Genomic DNA, 24,601 nt, shown 5'->3' on the forward strand with positions numbered 1-24,601 from the left:
CATGTGGCTCAGGGCAACCTTACGGAACCACACAAAACAGTTTCATCTTTGCAAAGAGTTCTAACTCTCCTAGATGATCACAGGGGCAGCAGGTCTTTTGCGAGAGTTTGGATGGTTCCGCCCTCACTTCCTGTCTCCTCCTGCCTCCTCCTTTTAATAGCTTTGCATCACCTCCTGGTTCAGCCTTGTCTTCAAAGTAAGAGAAGGGAGCAGGCCCCAGATTTTCTAGGTAAGGGAAGAGGTGTGTTTGTGGGGGTGAGAGCGAGGGAGGGAAATGTGTGATCTGATGGACGGGGACTCCTCCCCTGGATCTATATCTTAAACCTCCTTGCAAACTTGCTCTCAGAATATGTTTCTCATTGGGTTTCTCTTTGCTGTTTTAGGCTGTAATCTGTTTTGAAGGCTGAGCCCTACAAATTGATGCCTCTTTCCATGGTGATGGCTCAGAGGATTCTTGTGCAAACAAATGATTCCTCTCACCATTCATAGAATTTATAAGAAAACTTGAAGTTTTCAGGATTAGCATTGACCAAGCAGACAGAATTCATTCTGTGGGAAGTTGGTGGTGAGAAGAGCTCAAAGAGATGTAAGAGGCACAGCTCAGCACTTCCCCTGTTGCAAAATCAGCACACAGAGCAGGACCAGTGAGTCTGTTACCCAGTTAACTCTCTGCTCAGAGCTGCCGCTTTGGACCTGCCTCCTCAGGGACAGCCTCTTCCTGGGCCTCACCTCGAGTTGGGGAAGAGAAGCTTTTAGAAGACAGGAGGAGGGAGACACCAACCCATATTACTATCTACCATTCAGGAGGAGCAGGGGACCAACTGATGCCTGTTCCTTAAACAGTAGGAGGAGAATTCAGCCATCCAGTGTCAGTGTGTAGAAAAGGTCAGTCCTCTGGTTTAGTATCTGAACTAGGATAAACAGAATAGCATTAAAGAATGCTGAAGACAGAGTCCATAGACTGGACAGCAGACTTTAAGAAATAACCCAAACCTTGTGTGTTCCTATTTCGGGTATCTTACTCCTTCTCCTAACGTCCACAACCAACATCAGCTTTATGAACAAAGCTTATTCTTTAAAATTCTGTGATTTCACCTCCCAGTTTATAAGAAGCTGTTTCCTACTCTTATTCCTATTCAACTTTCAAAAGAAAGTGTTTCAGATTTGTATTTGATGCATTTCTACCAGATGACTCTATCTTTAGCAAATAGCATTTTCAGCCTGTTCTAGTTAAAATCTGCTGTGCTAAGAATTCTTCACATGGCTTTCTCCATTGCCCAACCTTAGAATGTAGTGAGAAAATAAAACATCTAAAATGTAATGCCATGTTTCAAGAGCAATGTGTTTTTAATAAGGAAAAGATAAGTTTTTTCACAGTCAGATGCAAGCAAGATATAAAGCTCAGTCACAGAGGAGGCAAGAAACAGTGGGGTATTTTTTAATCAATTAATTTATTAAACAAACATTTTGAGATCCATGCTTTGTCCAATACTGTGCTTTTTTCCTCAGGAACAAGGGGGTATGCAAGACACAGACGGTTCACCATCACAAAGCTAGCAGTCTACAAGAAGACAGTAAAAAAAATCAAACCACTTCCTATCGTGGTATGTATTCTATAGAAACTCTTGGGTGTAGTTAGAACAAAACCTGTCTTGTTGGTTGATGATGTGGGTGGAGAGACCCCTCTGGAGAAATAACAAAATACTGACGCCTCAGCGCTGAGCAGAAACCAGTTGGCCATTGGGTGGGGGTGGGAGTGCTCTGGGGAGGGGCAAGTGCTCCTCAAAGATCTAGGAGTTGGGGGGAGCTTAGAGGATTCAGGGGACACTGAGGAGGCCAGTATGATTAAAGCTTTTTGAGAGAGAAATTGATCATGCAAGGCCTTGGGGATCATTCCAAGGGCTTTCAACTATTTGAAAAATTAAAAAAAAAAAAAAAAAGCAATCTATTAGAAAATCTAAATGAGAAAAAAAGCCAAATATCAAAAAGGCATCTGACTATGTATAGAGAGAGTAACATGGAAATATAATTACCATATATAAAATAGGTAGCCAATGGGAATTTGCTGTATGACTCAGGGACCTGAAAACAGGGATCAGTAACAACCTAGAGGGGCAGGATGTGGAGGGAGGTGGGAGGGATGTTCAAGTGGGAGCGAACATGGTAAACCTATGACTGATTCATGTTGATGTTTGGTAGAAACCAACCCAATGCTGTAAAGCAATTATCCTTTGATTATAAATTTTATAAAGGCATCTGACTATTGAGTAGAGGAGGGATTGAAGATACAGTATCATCTGAGAGCCTACTACATTGCAATCAAATGATAGCATTGGATTCACATGGAGATGGGGAGAAAAGGATAATTTTTCATTTGGGGAATTAAAATCTACAGGATTTGGTGATGGACTGTAAGAAAGTGAGGAAAGTGTTTTAGAGATGACCCCGAGGTTCTTCATGAGCCATTTTGTGATGCCACTTACTGAAATTCGAACCAGGCTGGGGATGGAAGTCAGGGTTTCATTTTGTCCAAATAGGTTTGAGATGCCCACAAAATTGCCAAATGGAGAATTTGACTGGGATAGAAAAGGCTCGAACACTGGGAAGGGTCCAGGCTGCAGACTACATATAAATGGCACTCAGAGCAATAATTGAATAGAGGAGGGAAGGGCACCCAGAACCAGTGCCAAGGAAGCACCTGAAGCACTAACATCTGTGTAAAGAATTTTGACAGTCTGAAAATGAGACTGAGAGCAGAATTAAGTATTGAGAAATAGAGGAGAGACCGAGTAGCAAGTTTATGAGGAAAGAGAAGGTGTTGTTTACAGGAGGTCGATGTTTCCCGTTTGTTCTGCATTTCCCTGACATAACATAGTTCTGTCTCTTTATTCCCAGGAATCCAAACCACAATGGCAGCCCAGTACCTCAGCGACCCCAGGACCAGCCACGGTGAGACGCTGCTTGGGAAGGGCAGCCAGGCTTGGTGGGGAGGGCTGGGACTCTCCTGCCCTGTCATCCAGCCAACCTGTACAAGAGCAAAACATCTTCAACCTCATTTCTCAGTTTCCCTTCATTTGGTCTGCTCTCTCATTCTCTCCACCCTCTCTGCATCCTCCTTGTGAGGTAGCTTAACAGCGAGCAGGAGGAGAGTTCCAGTACCCTGACTGCTCCTGGGCTTGATGAGGTTTCTTACTTGCTACTTCCTACCATGTGGGCACACGAATCAGGGGTTGTGGCCTCCCAGGTGGTTTCTCTGTCCCTCTCTTCAGCCTGAGAGGACTGGGAAGAAGGAACATGGGGGTGATCAATGCCTCATTCAGGCCCCTAATTTCCTTGCTCCCAGTGGCCTCACTCTAAGCAACAAACTCAACAGACTAATCACTCCCTTTCTCATATAACCCTCCCTCTACCCCTTTGTCCTAGGAATAGATTTTATCATTTGAGCTTTTGCTGGTTTAGCAAATCACTCTGCAATTTAGGAACCTAAAACAGCAACAATTTACTTGACTCTTAATTTTGAGGGTCACTCATTTGGGCTGTGCTTGGGTCTGCACCAACCTGGCTAATCTCAGCCAGACTGACTCATGTGTGGGTGCTCGGCTGGTGGTTCAGGATGCAACACAAGAATCTTGGGTAGCCTCACAGACATGTCTGGTGGTCAGCAAGCTCTGGGTTGGCCAGGCAGACAGGGTAACAGGGCCTTGTGCCCCTCATCAAGTAGGCTAGTCCAGGGCAGGTGTAGGGTTCCAAAAATCAGAAAGAGAAGGCCAAGCACAATATGTCAGTCCTTTTGCATTCTCTGCTTAACCATGTTTCCATGATCCTATGATCCAAAGCAAGTCACATGGCCCAGTCAGACTGAAGGGTTGGAGAAACAGACTCAGCATCCTGATGAGAGGAGCTGAGAATCCACCTTCCCCAGGCATGAGTGCAGAGATGGACTCCTTCGAAGCTATGGCTGCCATCTTCAGAGGTTGCCATCCATTCATTATCAGCATTGGCCAATGGTTATGGTATTGGCACTGGCCTTGGTGCATTTTCACTGTCAGGCCATGAATTTCCTACACCCTCTCTCTAAGGCCAACCAATGCCCTGGGATCTCCTTAGGTTGGACCTTCTACTGTGAAGCTAACTATTAAGAATACTCTGAATTCTTATGTACATTTTGTCTTAGATAAATCTTAGCCATCCCATATCCAGTGTTTGCAGCATTGGGAAATTTACTTCTTTTATCCCGGGATTCTGGTTCTGAAATGGGGAAAACTCTGCCTTAGGGATTCAGGGAGCAGCAAACACTTCATCAGAAAGTGTGTGGGAGCTGGAGATTAACTACAGATTTTTCTGGACATCACAGGAGGGGTTTCTGCAAGTTCCTGGTCCTATTTGACTGATATTTTTTCAAGGTTAGCCCACCTCACAGAATAGACTGAAAGGAACAAAGCAGACGTGGAGACATCTGTTAGGAGACTGCTGAGGCAGCGGTGGTGATGGAATCTGGCCTGGAATGATGATCTTCAAACCAGAGACAGGCAAACAGATTTGGAGCCAAGAGAACATGCTGATGGGTTGGGTCTGGAAAGTGGGGAAAGAGGGGAGTCAAGGGTGACTCCTAGCTTTCCAGTCTGAGGACCTGGGTGAATGGTGATGGCTCTGAAAATAACCTGGAGTTGGTAACAGTGTCTATAATGTTGTACATGGGATAATGTAGGCATTGTCTCAAAGCAGAAATGGGTAAATATAACATAGAATTCCTCGTGCAGGAATCAGACCCTTAAGTTCAAGGGCCCGACAGCAAAGTTTGCTTTCTCAGAAAAACAAGCTTTCACATGTGATTGTCAGTTGCCTTCCCTCTGGTCCTGGGTCTATGCCTGACAAATCCAGAGGACTTTGACATTGCAGAGATATGCAGAGACTTGCTGAATACCAGCACAGAAAGAGCTGGTAGATGATTTGGTGTTTAAATTCAGGTTTCAATTGCTGTGCTCTACTGCTCTGATATTAACTTTCAACTTTCCTAGGAAGTTGAATATGCATAGTCAATTTTGTGTTACCTCCTATGTTATGAAGAACAGCTTCTGGTAGCAACTCAGAGTCCTCTTCTTAATCACATTGTTTCCTCCTCTATGAGCTGTTTGCTTCCACAAGGTCAGAGTAAGAGCTGAAAGGGATCCTGAAAAACATTTGTTGTTATTCCTGTTCAGTTGCTAAGTCATGCCCATGGAGTGCAGCTTGCCAGGATCCTCTGTCCTCCACTCTCTCCTGGAGTTTGCTCAAATTCATGTCCATTGATTTCGTGATACTGTCTAGCCATTTTATCCTCTGCCACCCCCTTCTCCTTTTGCCTTCAACCTTTCCCAGCATCAGAATCTTTTCCAGTGAGTCTGCTCTTTGCATCAGGTGGCCAAAGTATTGGAGCTTCAGCTTCAGCATCAGTCCTTCCAATGAATAGTCAGGGTTGAATATTTATTCAGTGAGCAGGAGCCTTGCAGGGGAGACATTTGAAGTTCATTCTAACACTGGGTCTTCTGTTTCCTTATGTTCCAGGGCTTGCAAACTCCGGAGATTCCCAGCTGAGACTTGTCTTAGTGGGTAAGACTGGGGCAGGAAAAAGCGCAACAGGAAACAACATCCTCAGAAAGAAAGTGTTTCTGTCTAGCTTTTCGGCTGTATCCATCACCAAGCACTGTGAGAAAGGAAGCAGCACCTGGAAGGGGAGAGAAGTTGTCGTCGTGGACACACCTGGCCTCTTTGACACGGAGGTCCCAGATGCTGAGACTGTCAAGGAGATTACCCGCTGCATGGTGCTGACCTCCCCGGGGCCTCATGCTCTGCTCCTGGTCATCCCACTGGGCCGTTACACACTGGAAGACCAGAAAGCCACAGAGAAGATCCTGACAATGTTTGGAGAGAGAGCTAGGGAACACATGATTCTCTTATTCACCCGGAAAGATGACTTAGATGGCATGGATTTCCGTGATTACTTAAAGCAAGCTCCTACAGCCATCCAAGAGCTGATTCTCAAGTTCAGAAATCGCTACTGTGTTTTCAACAACAAGGCCACAGGAGCTGAGCAGGAGGACCAGAGGGAGCAGCTGCTGGCCCTGGTCCAGGATGTGGTGAACAAGTGCAAGGGGAGATACTACACGAATAGCCTGTATCAGAAGACCGAGGAGGAGATTCAGAAGCAAATCCAAGTGTTACAAGAATATTACAGAGCAGAGCTTGAGAGAGCGAAAGCTCAGATAAAACAGGAGTTCGAAGAGGAAATCAGAAAGCTGAAGGATGAACTAGAACAGCAAGAGCAGAAGGTGGAAATGGAAAGGCAATTGGCAGAAAGGGAAGCTTACTGGATTTCAAGGCAGCAAACAGCCAGAGATGATGTTTTGAGTCAGAATAAGATACTTGAAATCATCTTTACCTTGTTCCAGGTTGCTTCCTTTGTCTTCTCTCTGTTTAAGGATTAAACTTCATGAAAATATGTCTATATTTTCTGCATATTCTCGGGTGGTCCTGCCCCATGTAACTCAGAGAATTCTCCTTTTTCTCTGAGACTCTCAGGGCTAAGGAGAGTAAGTTCACTATTGATAATTGGTATATGTTTGATTGATTTAACAGGGAAGGGATAAATTCTCAACTTGTGAAACTCCAAAGCAGAAAGTATTGACACTCCCTATTTGTGAATTCTTTCTCAGAGACACCAAGACAGAGAATGCAGGAGACCAAAGAAGATGCCCCCGAGCTTTCTCTCCTTATCTCTAGACGAGATTTCTCGTCTAGATTCTTTCTAGATTGGTGGGTGATCTTCCCCTACAGCTTTCTCACTTATTTTGTCTTTAGATGGCGCTGATCATCTTACCCTTTTAGTTTATTAGAAAGATCGATTCTTTCCTTTAGTTAAGCTTACAGAAGGAGGTACTGATAGAAATCCTTCTAGATGAGTGAAAATTTGTTCACTTATAATTTTACTGAAGGCCTCAAAGGGTTCCTTATCAACTGACCATTATGAACAAAGAGTTCTCTGGCAAATAGATTTTTCAGAACTCAACTACTTGAAATGCCAAAAGTTCCAAAAGATATTCAACAGATAAGAGAATAATGCTTGGTGTATTCAGATGTATCTGTAGGAAATCTTCGACCAACAACAACCAGTTTGCTGAATAACCAGTTCTCTCCTTTTCCTGTGAAACTAACAGCTGCCCCATGCAGATGAATTGTTTGCTTATTGTTATTTTAATAAAAATTTTCTGTTCTCTCATATTTGTGCAAATTGAATTCCCCCCTCCACCGCCCCTTGGAGAGCACCACTACTCCTTCTAAGAACACAGGGATGAATTTCAGTTTTTTTGTGAAAGTCCAAGATGATTTTGGTGTAGACTTGGTCCACCCTCCAGACATCTCCCATCCCCTTTTTCCCCCGGAAGGTTTGAGCCACATTCTCAACCCCTCTGTCAGTCAAAGTCTACATTCTCCTTGGATTCATCATTATGTACTGGTAGAAATTATGTGTAACCAAGGTTTCTGAGACCTTTGTGGCTTTCCTGCTACAAAAATTCTTTTAAATCTATGGATAAAGTAGAGACATTCCTGTCCCTTTTCTCCTCTTCCAATGGGTCCTCTTCACCTAGTAATTGTAGGCTTTCCCCAAGCACATTCCCATGTTCTTCCAACATGGTCTGGAGGTCACATGTGACCTATGCCAACTCTCCTTGCTTGGTCATCTTAAAATCATCTTCTTCATGTCCTCACCCATTCTGTCTAAAAGAGGACATATGCCTTGCCCTGACTTCCCCCAAACAAACAGGACTATACCTTTAACACAGCTGCTGTCTATCTATAGCTGCCTCACTTTGCTGTACGGTAGAAACTAACATACTATTGGAAAGAAAATATTGCTGTTGTTGTTCCGTCGCTAAAGTGAAGTGAAGTCACTCAGTTGTGTCCGACTCTTTGTGACCCCATGGACTATAGCCTACCATGCTCCTTTGTCCATGGGATTTTCCAGGCAAGAGTACTGGAGTGGGTCACCATGTCCTTCTCCAGAGGATCTTCTTGACCCAGGGATTGAACCCAGATCTCCCCCATAGTAGGCAGACACTTTACCATCTGAGCCACCCGGGAACTTAGCAAAGGCTCAAAGATATGAGAAGCACTTGGCAAAGAAGCACAGGGCTCCAGCAGAGGCAGTCACTCTGAGTGGACAGATTCTGTTTCACTCTGCAGAATGTGGGAGGACTTGGTCTCTACGGTTTTCATCATCAGTGTCTCAATCAAAATTGTTAGGTGTGAATTTAACATGCTATTGTATTACAACTTTATTGTATTACAATAAATACAATATTGCATTAGTAATGTAATATTATAATGTAAATTATAAGAAATTGTTAATTAATAATGTAATATTGTATTTATTATATTAAAACTTGTGTTGTATTGTATTACAACACAAGCAAATATTCAACCAAAGAACCATGCATACCCCTCAAAGAAAGTTAAATTCAGGCTTAAGATGAAAAAAGAAAACAAGCTAGCTGCAGTGGTAATTTTCAGTATAAATACATTCAGTTATTCTTATTCTTGCATCCCAGGTTAATGCTGTAGATGAGACAAAGAAAATCGTTCTGCTATTTATTTCCCATCTCATTACTTTAATCATTTCATCAAAATAATGTGAACATGGGTACATGAATACTTGTTTTGTAATAAGAATGTGCAGTGTAAATGTCCCTGAGACACATCCAAGAATGGATTGAAATATATTCAATGTAATTATTCGCCATACTTTAGCACTCACTTTCTTTGAGATTGGAATGAAAACTGACCTTTCCCAATCCTGTGGCGATTGCTGAGTTTTCCAGATTTGCTGGTACACTGAGTGCAGCACATTAACAGCATCATCTTTCAGAATTTTAAAGAGTTCGGCCAGAATTCTATCACCTCCACTAGCTTTACTAATTACCAAGGATTTGGCTCCCTTCCCTGATACTTAAGGCACGTGACTTTTTAAAAAGATATGCATGATATATATACACGTATATAATAAATATATAATAATATTTACAATTTTCCATGCTGGGTTTACAAAAAGCAGAGGAACCAGATATCAAATTGCCAACATCTGTTGGATCATAGAGAAAGCAAGGGAGTTCAAAAAAAACATCTAATTCTGCTTCATTAACTATGGTGAAGACTTTGACTGTGTGGATCACAACAAACTGTCATCTTCAAGAGTTGGGAATACCAGACATCCTCACCTGTCTCCTGAGAAATCTGTTTGTGGGTCAAGAAGCAGCAGTTAGAACCTTGCATGGAACAACAGACTGGTTCAAAATTGGGAAACGAGTACGACAAGGCTGTATGCTGTCACCCTGTTTACTTTACTTATATGTGGAGAACATCATGAGAAATGCTGGGCTGGATGAAGCACAAGCTGGAATCAAGATTGCCAAGAAAATATCAATCACTTCAGATACGCAGATGATGCCACCCTTATGCCAGAAATCAAAGAGGAACTAAACAGCCTCTTGATGAGAGTAAAAGAGGAGAGTGAAAAAGCTGGCTTAAAACTCAACATTCAAAATACAAAGATCATGGCATCTGGTCCCATCACTTCATCTCAAGTAGAAAGGGAAAAAGTAGAAACAGTGACACATTTTATTTTCTTGGGCTCCAAAATTACTGTGGATGATGACTGCAGCCATGAAATTAGAAGATGCTTGCTCCATGGAAGGAAAGGTATGACAAATCTAGACAGTGTATTAAACAGCAAAGATATCGCTTTGCCAACAACGGTCTGTATAGAGAAAGCTATGAGTTTTCCAGTAGTCATGTATGGATGTGAGAGTTGGACTGTAAAGAAGGCTGATCACAAAAGAATTGATGCTTTTGAGCTGTGGTGTTGGAGAAGACTCTTGAGAGACCCTTGGGCTACACAGAGATCACATCAGTCAAACCTAAAGGAAAACAGCCTGAATATTCTTTGGAAGGACTGAAGCTGAAGCTGAAGGGCCAATACTTTGGCCACCTGTTGCGAAGAACTGACTCATTAGAAAAGAGCCTGATGCTGGGAAAGATTGAAGGCAGGAGGATAAGGGAACAACAAAGGATGAGATGGTTGCATGGCATCACTCACTCAATGGACATGAGTTTGAGCAAGCTCCAGGAGAAGGTGAAGGACACGGAAGCCTGGTGTGCTGCAGTCCATGGGGTGCAAAGAGTTGGACATGACTGAGCAACTATACACACACACACATACACATATGTGCTTAGTCGCTCAGTCATGTCCAGCTCTTTGGGACCCCATGGACTGTAGCCCACCAGGCTCCTCTGTCCATGAGGATTATCCAGGCAAGAATACTGACGTGGGTGGCCATGCCCCTCTCCAATATACACAAACACACATATATCAATACAGATAGATAGATAGATAATATATGTATATTATTAATGCAGCAGAAGAGTCTCCCACTCCGGTGTCTGTCTTTTTTTTTTTTTTTTTTTTTAACCAATTTACTGATGCTGTGTAGTCAGTCATTTCCAAACAATAAAAAAGGCATTCAGCCTGGTCAGTTCAGTTCAGTTGCTCAGTCGTGTCCAACTCTTTGCAATCACATGGACTGCAACATGTCAGCCTTCCCTGTCCATCACCAACCTCTGAAGTTTGCTCAAACTCATGTCCATTGAGTCAGTGATGCCATCCAACCACCTCATCCTCTGTTGTCTTCTTCTCCTCCTGAGTTCAATCTTTCCCTGCAACAGGGTCTTTTCCAATGAGTCAGTTCTTCACATTAGGTGGCCAAAGTATTGGAGTTTCAGCTTCAGCTTCAGGACTTCCAACGAATATTCAGCACTGATTTCCTTTAGGATGGACTGGTTGGATCTCGTTTCAGTCAAAGAGACTCTCAAGAGTCTTCTCCAACACCATAGTTCAAAAACATCAATTCTTCAGCACTCAGCTTTCTTTACAGTCCAACTCTCACATCCATACATGACTACTGGAAAAACCAAAGCTTTCACTAGATGAACCTTTGATGGCAAAGTAATGTCTCTGCTTTCTAATATGCTGTCCAGGTTGGTCATAGCTTTTCTTTCAAGGGGCAAGTATCTCTTAATTTCATGGCTGCAGTCACCATCTGCAGTGATTTTGGAGCCCAAAAGTAAAATCATCACTGTTTCCATTGTTTCCCCATCTATTTGCCATGAAGTGATAGGACTGGAAACCATGATCTTAGTTTTCTGAATGTTAAGTTTTAGGTCAACTTTTTCACTCTCCTCTTTCACTTTCAACAAGAGGCTCTTTAGTTCTTCTTCACTTTCTGCCATAAGGGTGGTGTCATCTGCGTTATCTGAGGTTATTGATATTTCTCCCAGCAATCTTGACTCCAGCTGTGCTTCATCCAGCCCAGCATTTCTCATGATGTGCATTGCATAGAAGTTAACTAAGCAGGGTAACAATATACAGCCTTGAGGTACTCCTTTTCCTATTTGGAACCAGCCTATTGTTCCATGTCCAGTTCTAACTGTTGCTTCCTGGCCTGCATACAGGTTTCTCAAGAGGCAGGTCAGGTGGTCTGGTATTCCCATCTCTTGAAGTATTTCCCACAGTTTGTTGTGATCCACACAATCAAAGGCTTTGGTGTAGTCAATAGGGTAGAAGTAGATGTTTTTCTGGAACCCTCTTGCTTTTTTGATGATCCGATGGATGTTGGCAGTTTGATTTCTGCTTCCTCTGCCTTTTCTAAAACCAGCTTGAACATCTGTAAGTTCACAGTTCACATACCATTGAAGCCTCGCTTGGAGGATTTTGAGCATTACTTTACTAGCGTGTGAGATGAGTACAATTGTGCAGTAGTTTCAACATTCTTTGGCATTGCCTCTCTTTGGGATTGGGATGAAAATTGACCTTTTCCAGTCTTGTGGCCAATGCTGAGTTTTCAAAATTTGCTGGCATATTGAGTGCAGCACTTTCAAAGCATCATCTTTTAGGATTTGAAATAGCTCAACTGGAATCCCATCACTTCCAAAGCAAAAATACCCAGTTGTGTATGTGACTGGTGATGCAAGTAAAGTCCAATGCTGTAAAGAGCAATGTTGCATAGGAACATAGAATGTTAGATCCAGAATCAAGGCAAATTAGAAGTGTTCAAACAGGAGATCACAACAGTGAACATTGACATTTTAGGAATCAGAAAACTAAAATGGACTGGAATGGGGGAATTTAACTCAGATGACCATTATATCTACTACTGTGGACAAGAATTCCTTATAAGAAATGCAGTAGCCATCATAGGATAAAAAAGTGAGTCTGAAATTCAGTACTTGGATGCCATCTCAAAAATAACAGAATGATCTCTGTTTGTTTCCTTAGCAAACCCTTCAGTATCACAGTAACCCAAGTCTATGCCCTGACCAGAAACACTGAAGAAGCTGAAGTTGAGTGGTTCTATGAAGGCCTCTAAGACCTTCTAGAATTAACACCCCAAAAAGATGTCATTTTCATTATAGGGGACTAGAATGCAAAAGCAGGAAGTCAAAAGATACCTGGAGTAACAGGCAAATTTGGCCTTGGAGTACAGAATGAAGCAGGTCAAAGACTAACAGAGTTTTTCCAAGAGTACACACTGGTCATAGTAAACACCCTCTTTCAACAACACAAGAGAAGACTCTCCACATGGACATCACCAGATGGTCAATACTGAAATCAGATTGATTATATTCTTTGCAACCAAAGATGGAGAAGCTGAAATGGAGAAGCAAGACACAGAGCTGACTGTGGCTCAGATCATGAACTCCTTATTGCCAAATGCAGGCTTAAATTGAAGAAAGTAGGGGAAACCACTAGACCATTCAGGCAGGTAAATTAGTTCTTTAAGTCCTAGGCTGCCAGTTAGTAGAATGAGAACTGTAGAACTGGAAGCTCTTTAGAGAAGATGTTGTCCAACCCCCTCATTTTGCAGCTCAAGTGACAGAGGCTTAAAGCAGTCGTGACTTGCACAAGCACGGTTGGTTCTGCCACTCTTACTGTAACCTCTGGCAAGTCCTTAACCACATCTGGATATCTGCTCCCTCCTCTGTAAAATGAACTGGTGATCATCACAGCTAACAACTTCCAGGTGCTTCCTGTGTGCCCGACACTGTCCTGAGTACTTTAAGTGAGTACTTTTCTAATTCTCCCAACTTTCCAGAAATTATGATTGATTACCTTCTATTACAGAAGGAAATATAAAAACATAGAAAGCTTAAATAACTTGCTCGAGATAAGACAATTAGGAAATTTTGCAAAGCTGATCTAGTAACCCAGGAAGAACTGCCTCCCAAATCCTCAAATTCCAATTCTTAGATTTCTTCTAAGAAAACCGGTTCTGCTCTTGAGCATCACGGGGAAGAGTAGCCCATGTGACATATGCTGAGGGCAGTAGTGCCCATTGCCTCCCAGGATAGACAAACAGATTAATACTATGCACTGTGATTAGTGCAATAGAAGAATGAAGCTTATTTCCTTCTCTCAAGAGTTTTGGAAGTTTGTGCCTGTTCATCTTTTTATTGACATTGATTGGTTGTTTGCACTGGCTGGTAGGTTTTATACTAGACACTGAGAATCTAGAGATAAGGAAAACAAAGTCCCTTTTGAGACTAACTTCATTCATTTAGCATAATGATTTGGGGAGTCATTCAAGTTGTATATGCCAAGAGCTTGTTCTCCTTTATTGCTGCATAGTGTTCCATCTTATGGATGTATCCCAGCTTCTCACTTCTCCACTTATGATGCAGAAGGTGCCATGGTCCAGGCGCAGGTTGGAAAAGAATTTCCAGACATGAGACAGAATGAAAGGGAAATAAAGTTTATTAGAGTGGGAGACGCTGTTGCAACAGCGGGCCAGCTCAAGGGAGAACTGATGTTAAACAGGGGTCCTTAGTCTGCTTTTATACCCAGAGTGCAAGGAGTGGGATAGGGATCTTGTGGGTCATTTGCTGACTAGATGAGTCACATATACTGGGTTGGGGGGAAGAGTAAGGCAAATGCTTTCACCATATGAGGTAGGAAGGGAGACAGGTTATACTGCTCAGGAGGACCTGAAATCCATTAATAGTTACAACACGGGGGAGGGAAGGATGATAAGGGTCTGGTTTTCTGTTCCTGCATTCCAAGACCCGCCTTGGTTTTATCTGCTCTGTTGTCCTTGGGTCACCACAGAAAGCTCAGCTTCTCTGTACACCAATGCTGAGTCAAATCTTGGAGACAGAGTTTTGGGTAGAAAAGGAGCGTTTCGTGGCTTTGCCAGGCAAAAGGGGACACAGTGGCCTCATGCCTTCAAAGCCCTCTATCCCCACTTGGGGAAGACAGTGAGAAGTTTTATTGTCCAAAGAGGGCGTGATCAGCTCTTGGACGGTCTTCTGATGGGTTGGTGGCGAGGTAAGCAAGGGTCAGCATCATCGTCCTTCAGGTCCAACTGGTCTAGGGTCTACAAGCTGTGGGGAACATACCATGGTTAATCGTTAACTTCTGCCACCAGGAGTGGTTTCAGTATCTGTAAACAAACACAAAGGCGTTACTGTGTGTATCCTTTGATGGGGAAGCAAAACCTTACCCCAAGGCTCCTCTTGACTATTTCTCTGGTTTCCCAATTCCTTCCTTCCCTAATTGACAACTGCTTGAATCTGCCCACTGGAGCTCAGGGAAGGTCATGGAGGCTGAGTGAAGGCTGTTTCCTGTGATCAGAGAAAGAGGGGATACAAAGGCCTTGGGCCCAGGAGCCCCACAGGGCCATACATGCCTCCCTGTATTCTTATGCCCCTAATTGATTGCTTTGTTTGCTAAAACCTCCATTATACCATTGAATAGTAGTGCATGGGAATGCTTGCTTTCTTCCTGGAAATCTCTTCATTTGTGCATGTGTGTGTCCGCTCAGTTGTGTCAGACTCTTTGAAGCCCTATGGACTGCAGCCCACCAGGCTCCTCTGTCTATGGAATTTTCCAGGCAAGCACACTTGGGTGGGTTGTCATTTCCTACTCCAAAGGATCTTCCCGACCAGATATCACACCCACCCTGAGTGTTTCTCAATTAGGCAAGTAAGATAGCAGCTGAACTACAGCAGGGTATTACAAGTATTTGTGTTTGTCTGTGGTGTGTAATCATATTAAGCGAGTATCCCCTAATCACTATTTTTTGAGGGGTTTTATCATGAATGGCTATTGAATTTTATTAAAGACTTTTAAGAAATCATCCATGAAAATAATTGAGTGAATGACATTAACAGATTTCCCAATATTCAACCAACCTCTTTGTTTTCTATCTCTCTTGGTCATGAAGTATCACATTCTTAATGGTGGTGTTGGCATCTATTTGCTAATACATAAGGTTTTGTCTTTTGTACTTGTACTTGCTTTTAATTTACCTTACTTTACTTTTTGCAGGTTTTGTTTTTTAAGTGAGAATTTATTTTCTTTCTTGTGAAAGTAAAAGTAGGTCACTCGTATCCAACTCTTTGCAACTCCATGGACTGTATAGTCCATGGAATTCTCCAGGCCAGAATGCTGAAGTAGATAGCCTTTCCCTTCTCCAGGGCATTTTCCCAACCCAGGGATTGAACCCAGGTCTCCCAACATTGCAGGCAGATTCTTTAGCAGCTGAGCCACCAGGGAAGCCCTTTCTTTCTTTTACTTTTATTGAAAAAGTTTTTGGTGCAATGCATTTTACTCTGGTCACTTCTTTCAAGGAAGCCTACAGCTTCTGATATTTAGTGTTTTCATTATTATGATCTTTAAGAAATTCTAAAGAGTCAGTTTGTATTTTTGTTTTCAACCAGAGTTGTTTAATACAATGCGCCATTTTAGTTTCCAGATGGAAGCATATTTTCCTAGAAGTAATTTCTGCTTTTGTCATTATGATCAGAAAATAAAGAAGAATAAAGAGCCTCTTGATGAAAAGTGAAAGAAAAGTGTGGAAAAAGTTGGCTTAAAACTTAACCTTCAAAAAACTAAGATCATGGCAACCAGTCCCATCACTTCATGGCAAATAGGTGGGCAAACAGTGACAGATACTATTCTGGGGGGCTTCAAAATCACTGCAGATGGTGACTGCAGCCATGAAATTAAGAGATGCTTGCTCCTTGGAAGAAAAGTTATGACCAACCTAGACAGCATATTAAAAAGCAGAGACATTACTTTGCCAACAAAGGTCTATCTAGTCAAAGCTCTTGTTTTTCCAGTAGTCATGTATCGATGTGAGATTAGGACTATAAAGAAAGCTGAGTGCCGAAGAATTGACGCTTTTGTATTTGGTGTTGGAGAAGACTCTTGAGAGTCTCTTGGATTACAAGAAGATAAAACCAGTCCATCCTAAAGGAAATCAGTCCTGAATATTCATTGGAAGGCCTGAAACTCCAATATTTTGGCCACCTGATGCAAAGAATTGACTCATTTGAAAAGACTCTGATGCTGGGAAAGATTGAAGGCAAGAGGAGAAGGGGACCACAGAGAATGAGATGGTTGGATAGCATCATTGACTCGATGGACATGAGTTTGAGCAAACTTCTGGAGTTGGTGATGGACAGGGAAGCCTGGCGTGCTGCAGTCCATGGGATTGCAAAGAGCTGGACATGACTGAGCAACTGAACTGAACTGAACTTTTCTTAAGCTTCATATTGTTGATATAGGATTTGTGATAAAAGATAATGAGACGGGAAAATGTTGTTTAGGTTTAATTCTTCTTGAGGTAATAGTTGCCTTTAAAACCTAAAGTTTTGAACAAGTGTATGGAAATGAGTCCTCTGAGACTATAAGTCAGTCACTCCCTGCGGAACAATTTCGAATCCACTGGAAATGGCCTCTGTGGCAAAATTAAACATATACTATGTTTAGGGAATAGAGAGAAAAAGTATATGTTTCCATTGTCTCAAATTTCATAATCTTTCCTAGGTCTTATCCATTATTTCCAGAGAAAACACAGAATTAAATGTTTGCTCTCATGTAAAAACCAGTCCAATCTGATGTATTAACGAGCCCCTTTAGGGACTTCCCTCGTGGTCCAGTTGATAAGACTTTGCCTTCCAATGCAGGTGGTGGGGGTTTGATCCCTGGCCAGGGAGCTAAAGATCCCACATGACTTGCAGCCAAAAAACCAAAACATAAAAGAAAAGCAATACTGTAACAAATTCAGTAAAGACTTAGGGAAGGAAAAAAAAAAGAAATGGCCCCTTTAGATACAGTCCAGTCTCCATGTAGGTGACTCAGACAGTTTCTGCAACCATTGTATTTATTTCTTCCCATGGACTTTCAACGCCTTATGTGACACTGGTTTGTGGAGAAAGATGGAGTTCTCCAGGCTCCCCTGGTGGTGCCGGTGGTAAAGAATCTCCCTGTCAATGCAGGAGATACAGATTCGATCCCTGGGTTAGGAAGATTCCCTGGAGAAGGAAATGGAAACCCACTTCAGTATTCTTACCTGGGAAATTCCATGGACGGAGGGCTACAGTCCATAGAATCACAAAGAGTCAGACACAACTGAACACGCACACATGCACGTGCATATGGGGTCTCCAGCCTCAGCCTCTGTCTCCCCTACTTGCTGGGTGATGTCTCACGTCTGTCAAGCCTCTGAAGGCCTGCTGGTCCCCAACAAGAAAGTCCACAAGCTGGTGTAAAGGCACCAAGTGAGTTGATTTCCCACTCCAGGCAGTGCCCTTTCAGGGGCTCCTCAACTGACTTGACCACAGCTCCAGATGGTCTACGTTCTCTGTGGCTGGTCAGGCAGTGGCTCTCATTCAGCCCTGGAATATCAGCTAGAGGGTGATATTTCATGTGGTTGCAGGAAATACAACTTTATTAAAGTAGCTTAACAAAGGGTTCAATTTTGATACAAGGAGTTTACAGCTGGTACTCCAGGGCTGATGTAACTATCCAAAGAACTTGATTTTTTTCTTCCACCCATTATGGTATCTTTTGTCCTCAGAGTGGCAAGATGGCTGCTTCAGCTTCAGCCTCAGGTCAGAACTGCAGGCAGAAAGAACAGACACAAGAAGGAAGACAGGATGGCGCTTCTACTGCAAAAGCAAAGCCAACCCACAGGGCTTCTTCTACCACCTCCTGGTCATATGCTTACCCCAGCTATGAGAAACACAGAACAACTCAGTATTTCACATGGGTCCGTTGCTGTGATAAGCAAAAGTGTAGTTTTGTTAGTAATGAGGGGGGGACAAATGCTAGTGAGCTGATGTCCAGCAGCACCTGCCATATGAGCTGGGGTGAACTTGCCGCACACTTCTCGCTCTAGAGAGACCTCATTCTCAACGGTATGGCGGATTCTTTTGACGATTCCCAACCAAACTTTCCTACAGTCCTAAACTCTTCCTCATTCTATACATGAACCAAGGAAGGGTCAAGAAAATAGAACCTCAGTGCCTGAATCTGGTTCCAAAAGTACAGTCTTGTAACATACTAAATATCCTACAGATAAACTTTGAAATAAACTACAAAGAACAAATACTAGAAAGTACTGGGGAGTCACCAAAGCAGATACAAAAGGAAAGTATTTCCATCCTTGAAACAAGAACGTAAGGTGACATCCATGTTTGAAAGTTTTTTCCAGAGGGCACTCCCTAGACCACAATGCAAGAAGTGACCAGAACTTCACTATCTAATATACCTCTTGTTTCCTGAACTTGGAGAGAAAAGCTTAGGACCACATCTGATTGCTTTATTCCTCTGCCTTCCTGCTTCCTTTCCCCTAGAAGAGGAGAGACTGTTCTCAACTCTAATTACCTGGACTTCTATTGTGTAAGATGTTATTGTCTAGTGACTAAACCTTTTTTGGAAAATTGGAGAAGTGATAGGATATGGACAATCCATTTGTTGACAAGGCTGTCATCTTTTGAAAAAATCTATTAATATTTTTTAAAATAGTGGAAACTGATTATTCAGATTTTTCCATATTTTGTGAAGCATTAGCATGCATCATTGAAACAGCAAGAGAGTTCCAGAAAAATATCTATTTCTGCTTTATTGACTATCCCAAAGGCTTTGACTATGTGGATCACAATAAACTGTGGAAAATTCTGAAAGAGATGGGAATACCAGACCGCCTGACCTGCCTCTTGAGAAACTTCTATGCAGGTCAGGAAGCAACAGTTAGAACGGGACATGGAACAACAGACTGGTTCCAAATAGGAAAAGGAGTACGTCAAGGCTGTATATTGTCACCCTGCTTATTTAACTTCTATGCAGAGAGCATTATGAAAGATACTGGGCTGGAGGAAGCACAAGCTGGAATCAAGATTGCCGGGAGAAATATCAATAACCTCAGATATGCAGATGACACCACCCTTATGGAAGAAAGTGAAGAAGAACTAAAGAGCCTCTTGATGAAAGTGAAAGAGGAGAGTGAAAAAGTTGGCTTAAAGCTCAACATTCAGAAAATGAAGATCATGGCATCCGGTCCCATCACTTCATGGCAAATAGATGGGGAAACAGTGGTAACTGTGGCTGACATTATTTTTCTGGGCTCCAAAATCACTGCAGATGGTGATTGCAACAATGAAATTAAAAGACGCTTACTCCTAGGAAGGAAAGTCATGACAAACCTAGACAGCATATTAGAAAGCAGAGACATTACTTTGCCAACAAAGGTCTGTCTAGTCAAGGCTATGGTTTTTCCAGTGGTCATGTATGGATGTGAGAGTTTGACTATAAAGAAAGCTGAGCGCTGAAGAATTGACGGTTTTGAACTGTGGTGTTGGAGAAGACTCTTGAGAGTCCCTTGGACTCCAAGGAGATCCAACCAGTCCTTCCTAAAGGTGATCAGTCTTGGGTGTTCATTGGAAGGACTGATGTTGAAGCTGAAGTGCCAACACTTTGGCCACCTGATGCAGAGAGCTGACTCATTTGAAAAGACCCTAATGCTGAGAAAGATTGAGGGCAGGAGGAGAAGGGGATGACAGAGGATGAGATGGTTGGATGGCATCACCAATTCAATGGACATGGGTTTGGGTGGACTCCAGGAGTTGGTAATGGACAGGGAGGCCTGGCGTGCTGTGGTTCATGGGATCGCAGCGAGTCAGACACGACTAAGCCACTGAACTGAACTAAACTGAGCACGCATCAGAGTCAGCTGGAAGACTTGTTAACATACAAAGTTACTGAATGAGTAGACCTGAGAATTTGCACACCTAACAGTTCCCTGGCATTGCCAGTGTGGCTGGTTCTTGACAGTGATTTGAGAGTGATTGCACTGGAGCAAATACCCTGTGTCTGACAAAGAAAGGGATAGTGGCTTCAAATTTTTTGAAGGCATTTCCTCTGCTCCAAGTATTACCAGCTAGATCGAGGGTGCCAAAGACCCTTCTCCCCTCCAGGATTCTGAATAAAAAGTATACATACAAAGAACTGAATCTAATAAAGCAAAACACCATATCGTTACCCATATCCTAGGACTCCTAAGTAAAGATGAAGTGGAGATAAAACAGGGACCAGAAACCACAGTTAGAGTCCTCCTTCTCCTGGAAATGGAAGAGAGCCCAATTCAGTCCTGTTCAGTCACTCAGTCATGTCCAACTCTTTGCAACCCCATGGACTGCAGCACACCAGGCATCCCAGTCCATCACCAACACCCAGAACTTGCTCAAAATCATGTCCATTGAGTCAGTGATGCCATGGAACCATCTCATCCTCTGGCATCCCCTTCTCTTCCTGCCTTCAATCCTTCCCAGCATCAGGGTCTTTTCCAATGAGTCAGTTCTTCCCATCAGGTGGCCAAAGTATTGGAGTGTCTGCTTCAGCATCAGTCCTTCTGAGGAATATTCAGTACTGATCTTTAAGATGAACTGGTGGATCTCCTTGCAGTCAAAGTGACTCTCAAGAGTCTTCTCCAACACCACAGTTCAAAAGCATCAGTTCTTCGGCACTCAACTTTCTTTAGAGTCTGGCTCTCACATCCATACATGACTACTGGAAAAGCCATAGCTTTGACTAGATGGACCTTTGTCAGCAAAGTAATGTCTCTGCTTTTTAATATGCTGTCTGGATGCCATCACCGACTCAATGGACATGAGTTTGAGTGAACTCCGGGAGTTGGTGATGGACAGGGAGGCCTGGCGTGCTGCGATTCATGGGGTCACAGAGAGTCGGACACGACTGAGTGACTGAACTGAAATGAACTGAACTAGGTTGGTTATAGCTTTTCTTCCAAGGAGCAAGCATCTCTTAATTTCATGGCTGCAGTCACCATCTGCAGTGATTGTGGAGCCCAAAAAATAAAGTCTGTCACCGTTCTCATTGTTTCACCATCTATTCGCCATGAAGTGATGGGACTGGATGCCATGATCTTCATTTTTTGAACGTTGAATTTTAAACCAGTTTTTTCACTCTCCTCTTTCACTTTCATCAAGAGGCTCTTTAGTTCCTCTTCACTTTCTGCTATAAGGGTGGTATCATCTGCATATCTGAGGTTATTGATATTTCTCCCAGCAATCTTGAAGCAACAGTTAGAACTGGACATGGAACAACAGACTGGTTCCAAATTGGGAAAGGAATACATCAAGGCTGTATATTGTCACCCTGCTTATTTAAATTATATGCAGGGTACATCATGTGAAATGCTGGGCAACTCAGTTCAGTTCAGTTCAGTCGCTCAGTCGTGTCCGACTCTTTGTGACCCCATGAATCGCAGCACGCCAGGCCTCCCTGTCCATCACCAACTCCCGGACTTCACTCAGACTCACATCCATCGAGTCAGTGATGCCATCCAGCCATCTCATCCTCTGTCGTCCCCTTCTCCTCCTGCCCCCAACCCCTCCCAGCATCAGAGTATTTTCCAATGAGTCAGCTCTTCGCATGAGGTGGCCAAAGTACTGGAGTTTCAGCTCCAAACAAATCCCATGGCTGATCTCCTTCAGAAGGAGATCTCCTGGCTGGATCTCCTTGCAGTCCAAGGGACTCTCAAGAGTCTTCTCCAACACCACACTTCAAAAGCATCAGTTCTTCGGCACTCAGCTTTCTTCACAGTCCAACTCTCACATCTATACATGACCACTGGAAAAACCATAGCCTTGACTAGATGGAACTTTGTTGGCAAAGTAATGTCTCTGCTTTTCAATATGCTATCTAGGTTGATCATAACTTTTCTTCCAAGGAGTAAGCGTCTTTTAACTTCATGGCTGCAGTCACCATCTGCAGTGGCGACTAAGCACAGCTAAATGAAGAGCTTGTGACACAATCAGGCAAGAACTGAGCAAGTCAAATATCACATAGAGAAGAAAATAAAGACATACTCAAAGTGTTATGTCGATTGTGTCTAAAGTAACACTTCTCATGTAGCTCTAAAGAAAAAGACTTGCAATTTTTAAAACTTTAAGTCCACTAATCTTTGATATTATTTCAAAGGTCTTTTCTTCTCTGGGCAATTATTTGGTAGAAGGTCTTTCATGTTTTGTATACATTAGCATTTTTAGTTTTTTCTTTAAACATTTGCAAGAAAACTTTGCATAACCAAAGTAATAATATTTTTCATCATCTCTCCAATTGAAAATGTTTTTTTTCACACAATAATCCAAGTTGTTTTATAGCTGGTCCAAGTTGCAAGTCCTGAGTCTGTTAAAAGCCGTCCAGAGTGTTTTTTGTTGGCCATTCAATTCTGGCTTCCGTTACTAGTTTTGTCAAGTCTGTTTTTAATGGCTAAAAGGAACCCTTTTATCAAACCCTGTATGTATTGACTGAAAAGATCTCTAACACCTTTTGTTTCTTTTTTCTTGGTTTCACTGCACTGCAGCACACTGCAATTACCATTCATGGTGAATGTTGTAAAACATCTTCCCGGCTCTTTTTCTCTCTCCTGTTCCAGTTTAGTACCTGCTTTGTCATCTCCATTCATTCTGCACCAAAATCATGCCTTCATTTTGAAGCTTAAATTTTCTCCATGCTTACTTTTAACTAAAACTTAATCGGAATCTATCATAAGTAAAATAATCATCAGGATTTAAATTTAATAACCAACTAAATGTAGCTCTGTATCACTGTAACCCAGGTTGTCTACACAAAGTGTTCATAAAAGTACCACAACACTCATTAGGAAGATTGTTTAAAGGGAGACAGTCTTCAGACATCGACTAAATCAGTGATGATGTGTTTATTATGTTCTGACACTAGAAATGGTAAATGTGCCCAAGGTTTACATTGCAATACAAGAATAATACGTAATACAACAGTTAGAGTGAAGTGTATTTCTACCCAAACAACAGAACTGTGTTGAACAGTAAAATATTTTACCGTGTTTCAGTGTTTAAATTTAAATTAAAACAAATTATCATGAAATAAAAGTTCAGTTTCCCAGGTATAGCTATATTCCAAATTCCCAATAACCACATATGGCTAGTGTCTACCATACTGGATACTGCAATTTCTAGAAAATACTCAAATATTTGGAAATTAAATACATTCTCCTTAATATCCATGAGAGATAAAAGATATCACAAAGAATTTGCAAAATATCCTAAACTGAGTGATAGTGAAAAGAGAACACACAAAACATAATAAGATGCAGGTAAACATGTGTAGAGGGAAGTTTTATAACTTTCTACCTTTGTGTTAGAAAATAAGAACTTGTAATAGTTTAAAGGATATTGTCCATAGCATGTTGTAGAGACTCGGGATGTTATTATGCTCTTCTGAAGGATCCTGGGTTTGCTCCAGCAGGCACTTAAATTACTGGTCGATGCCTTTGAACTTAACCTGGGAAGGCTTAATGTCGTTAGCAAGGAACTGTTCCAGTTTTGCTCTTTCAGGGCAAGTCCCTTAGTCCTGAGGTGATCTTTACTCCCACTAGTACTTCAGTGGACTACTTGGTGGACTAGAATCTAAAATTCTGTCTTTGCTGCTGAGGGCAACTGCTGAAATCTCTGACCAGCTTATTCATCCTTCCAAAACACCTCCCCTGGACCCTTTAGAGACCGCAATTCCTGGGTCATCCAAAGACTTGAAAGGAGTTTTTATACAGAATTGCTCATGCTCCCACTCATGCCCCTCTGTGGGAGTTCTCCATCAATATCTACCCTCTCTGGCTGCCCCCAAACTCCATCCTCTTACGCTCAGGTCCCTGTGAATTTCTGCTTGAGCGCATCCCTGGATCAGCAGGATGGAGACGTACTCTCAGGGGCGAACCACATACATGTGACAGCCACATGGCCCCTGAGTGAAGCGTCAAGTTCCCCATAGCCTCTCCCTGTATTTGGTCACTCTCAGTGTCTTCCAACAGTTGTTTAAAAACTCTCATTATTTTGAATTTTCCACAGAGTGTATGAAAGTTATTACAGGAGAATTCAGAGCTGGAACACTTCCCTGAGATTTTTAGCCACTGCTTTGACCCACCAAGGAGGAAGCAGCCCATGGACTCACTGGTCACTTTTGACTCTCCAGATCTCTTTCATGCTTTGCTCCAGTGTAGGGTTTTGTGTTTTTTGTTTTTGTTTGTGGTTTTTTTGGTTTTTTTTTTTTGAGAATAATGAATTCCAAAGGTCACTATTTTCACAGCTTTGGCCAAGACAAACCCCTCTCCTCCCCCTACCCATGACCTCATCCTCAGCACCTCTTTCTTTCTGGTACACAGACCATGGGATT

The 24,601-nt window shown here is 42.4% G+C and overlaps 1 protein-coding gene across 1 annotated transcript in view; it reads left to right on the plus strand.

Moving 5' to 3' along the window:
• The window catches only part of LOC128046576 (GTPase IMAP family member 8-like), an 85,924-nt gene that overhangs the window by 36,076 nt on the left and 25,247 nt on the right, over positions 1–24,601 (plus strand). The window contains exon 4 of the mRNA XM_052638707.1: positions 5,571–6,154. Coding sequence (XP_052494667.1) covers positions 5,571–6,154 — 584 coding nt within the window. The remainder of the gene's footprint in view (positions 1–5,570; positions 6,155–24,601) is intronic.

This window comes from Budorcas taxicolor, chromosome 4 (genome assembly GCF_023091745.1).
Source record: "Budorcas taxicolor isolate Tak-1 chromosome 4, Takin1.1, whole genome shotgun sequence".
Taxonomy (NCBI): Eukaryota; Metazoa; Chordata; class Mammalia; order Artiodactyla; family Bovidae; genus Budorcas; species Budorcas taxicolor.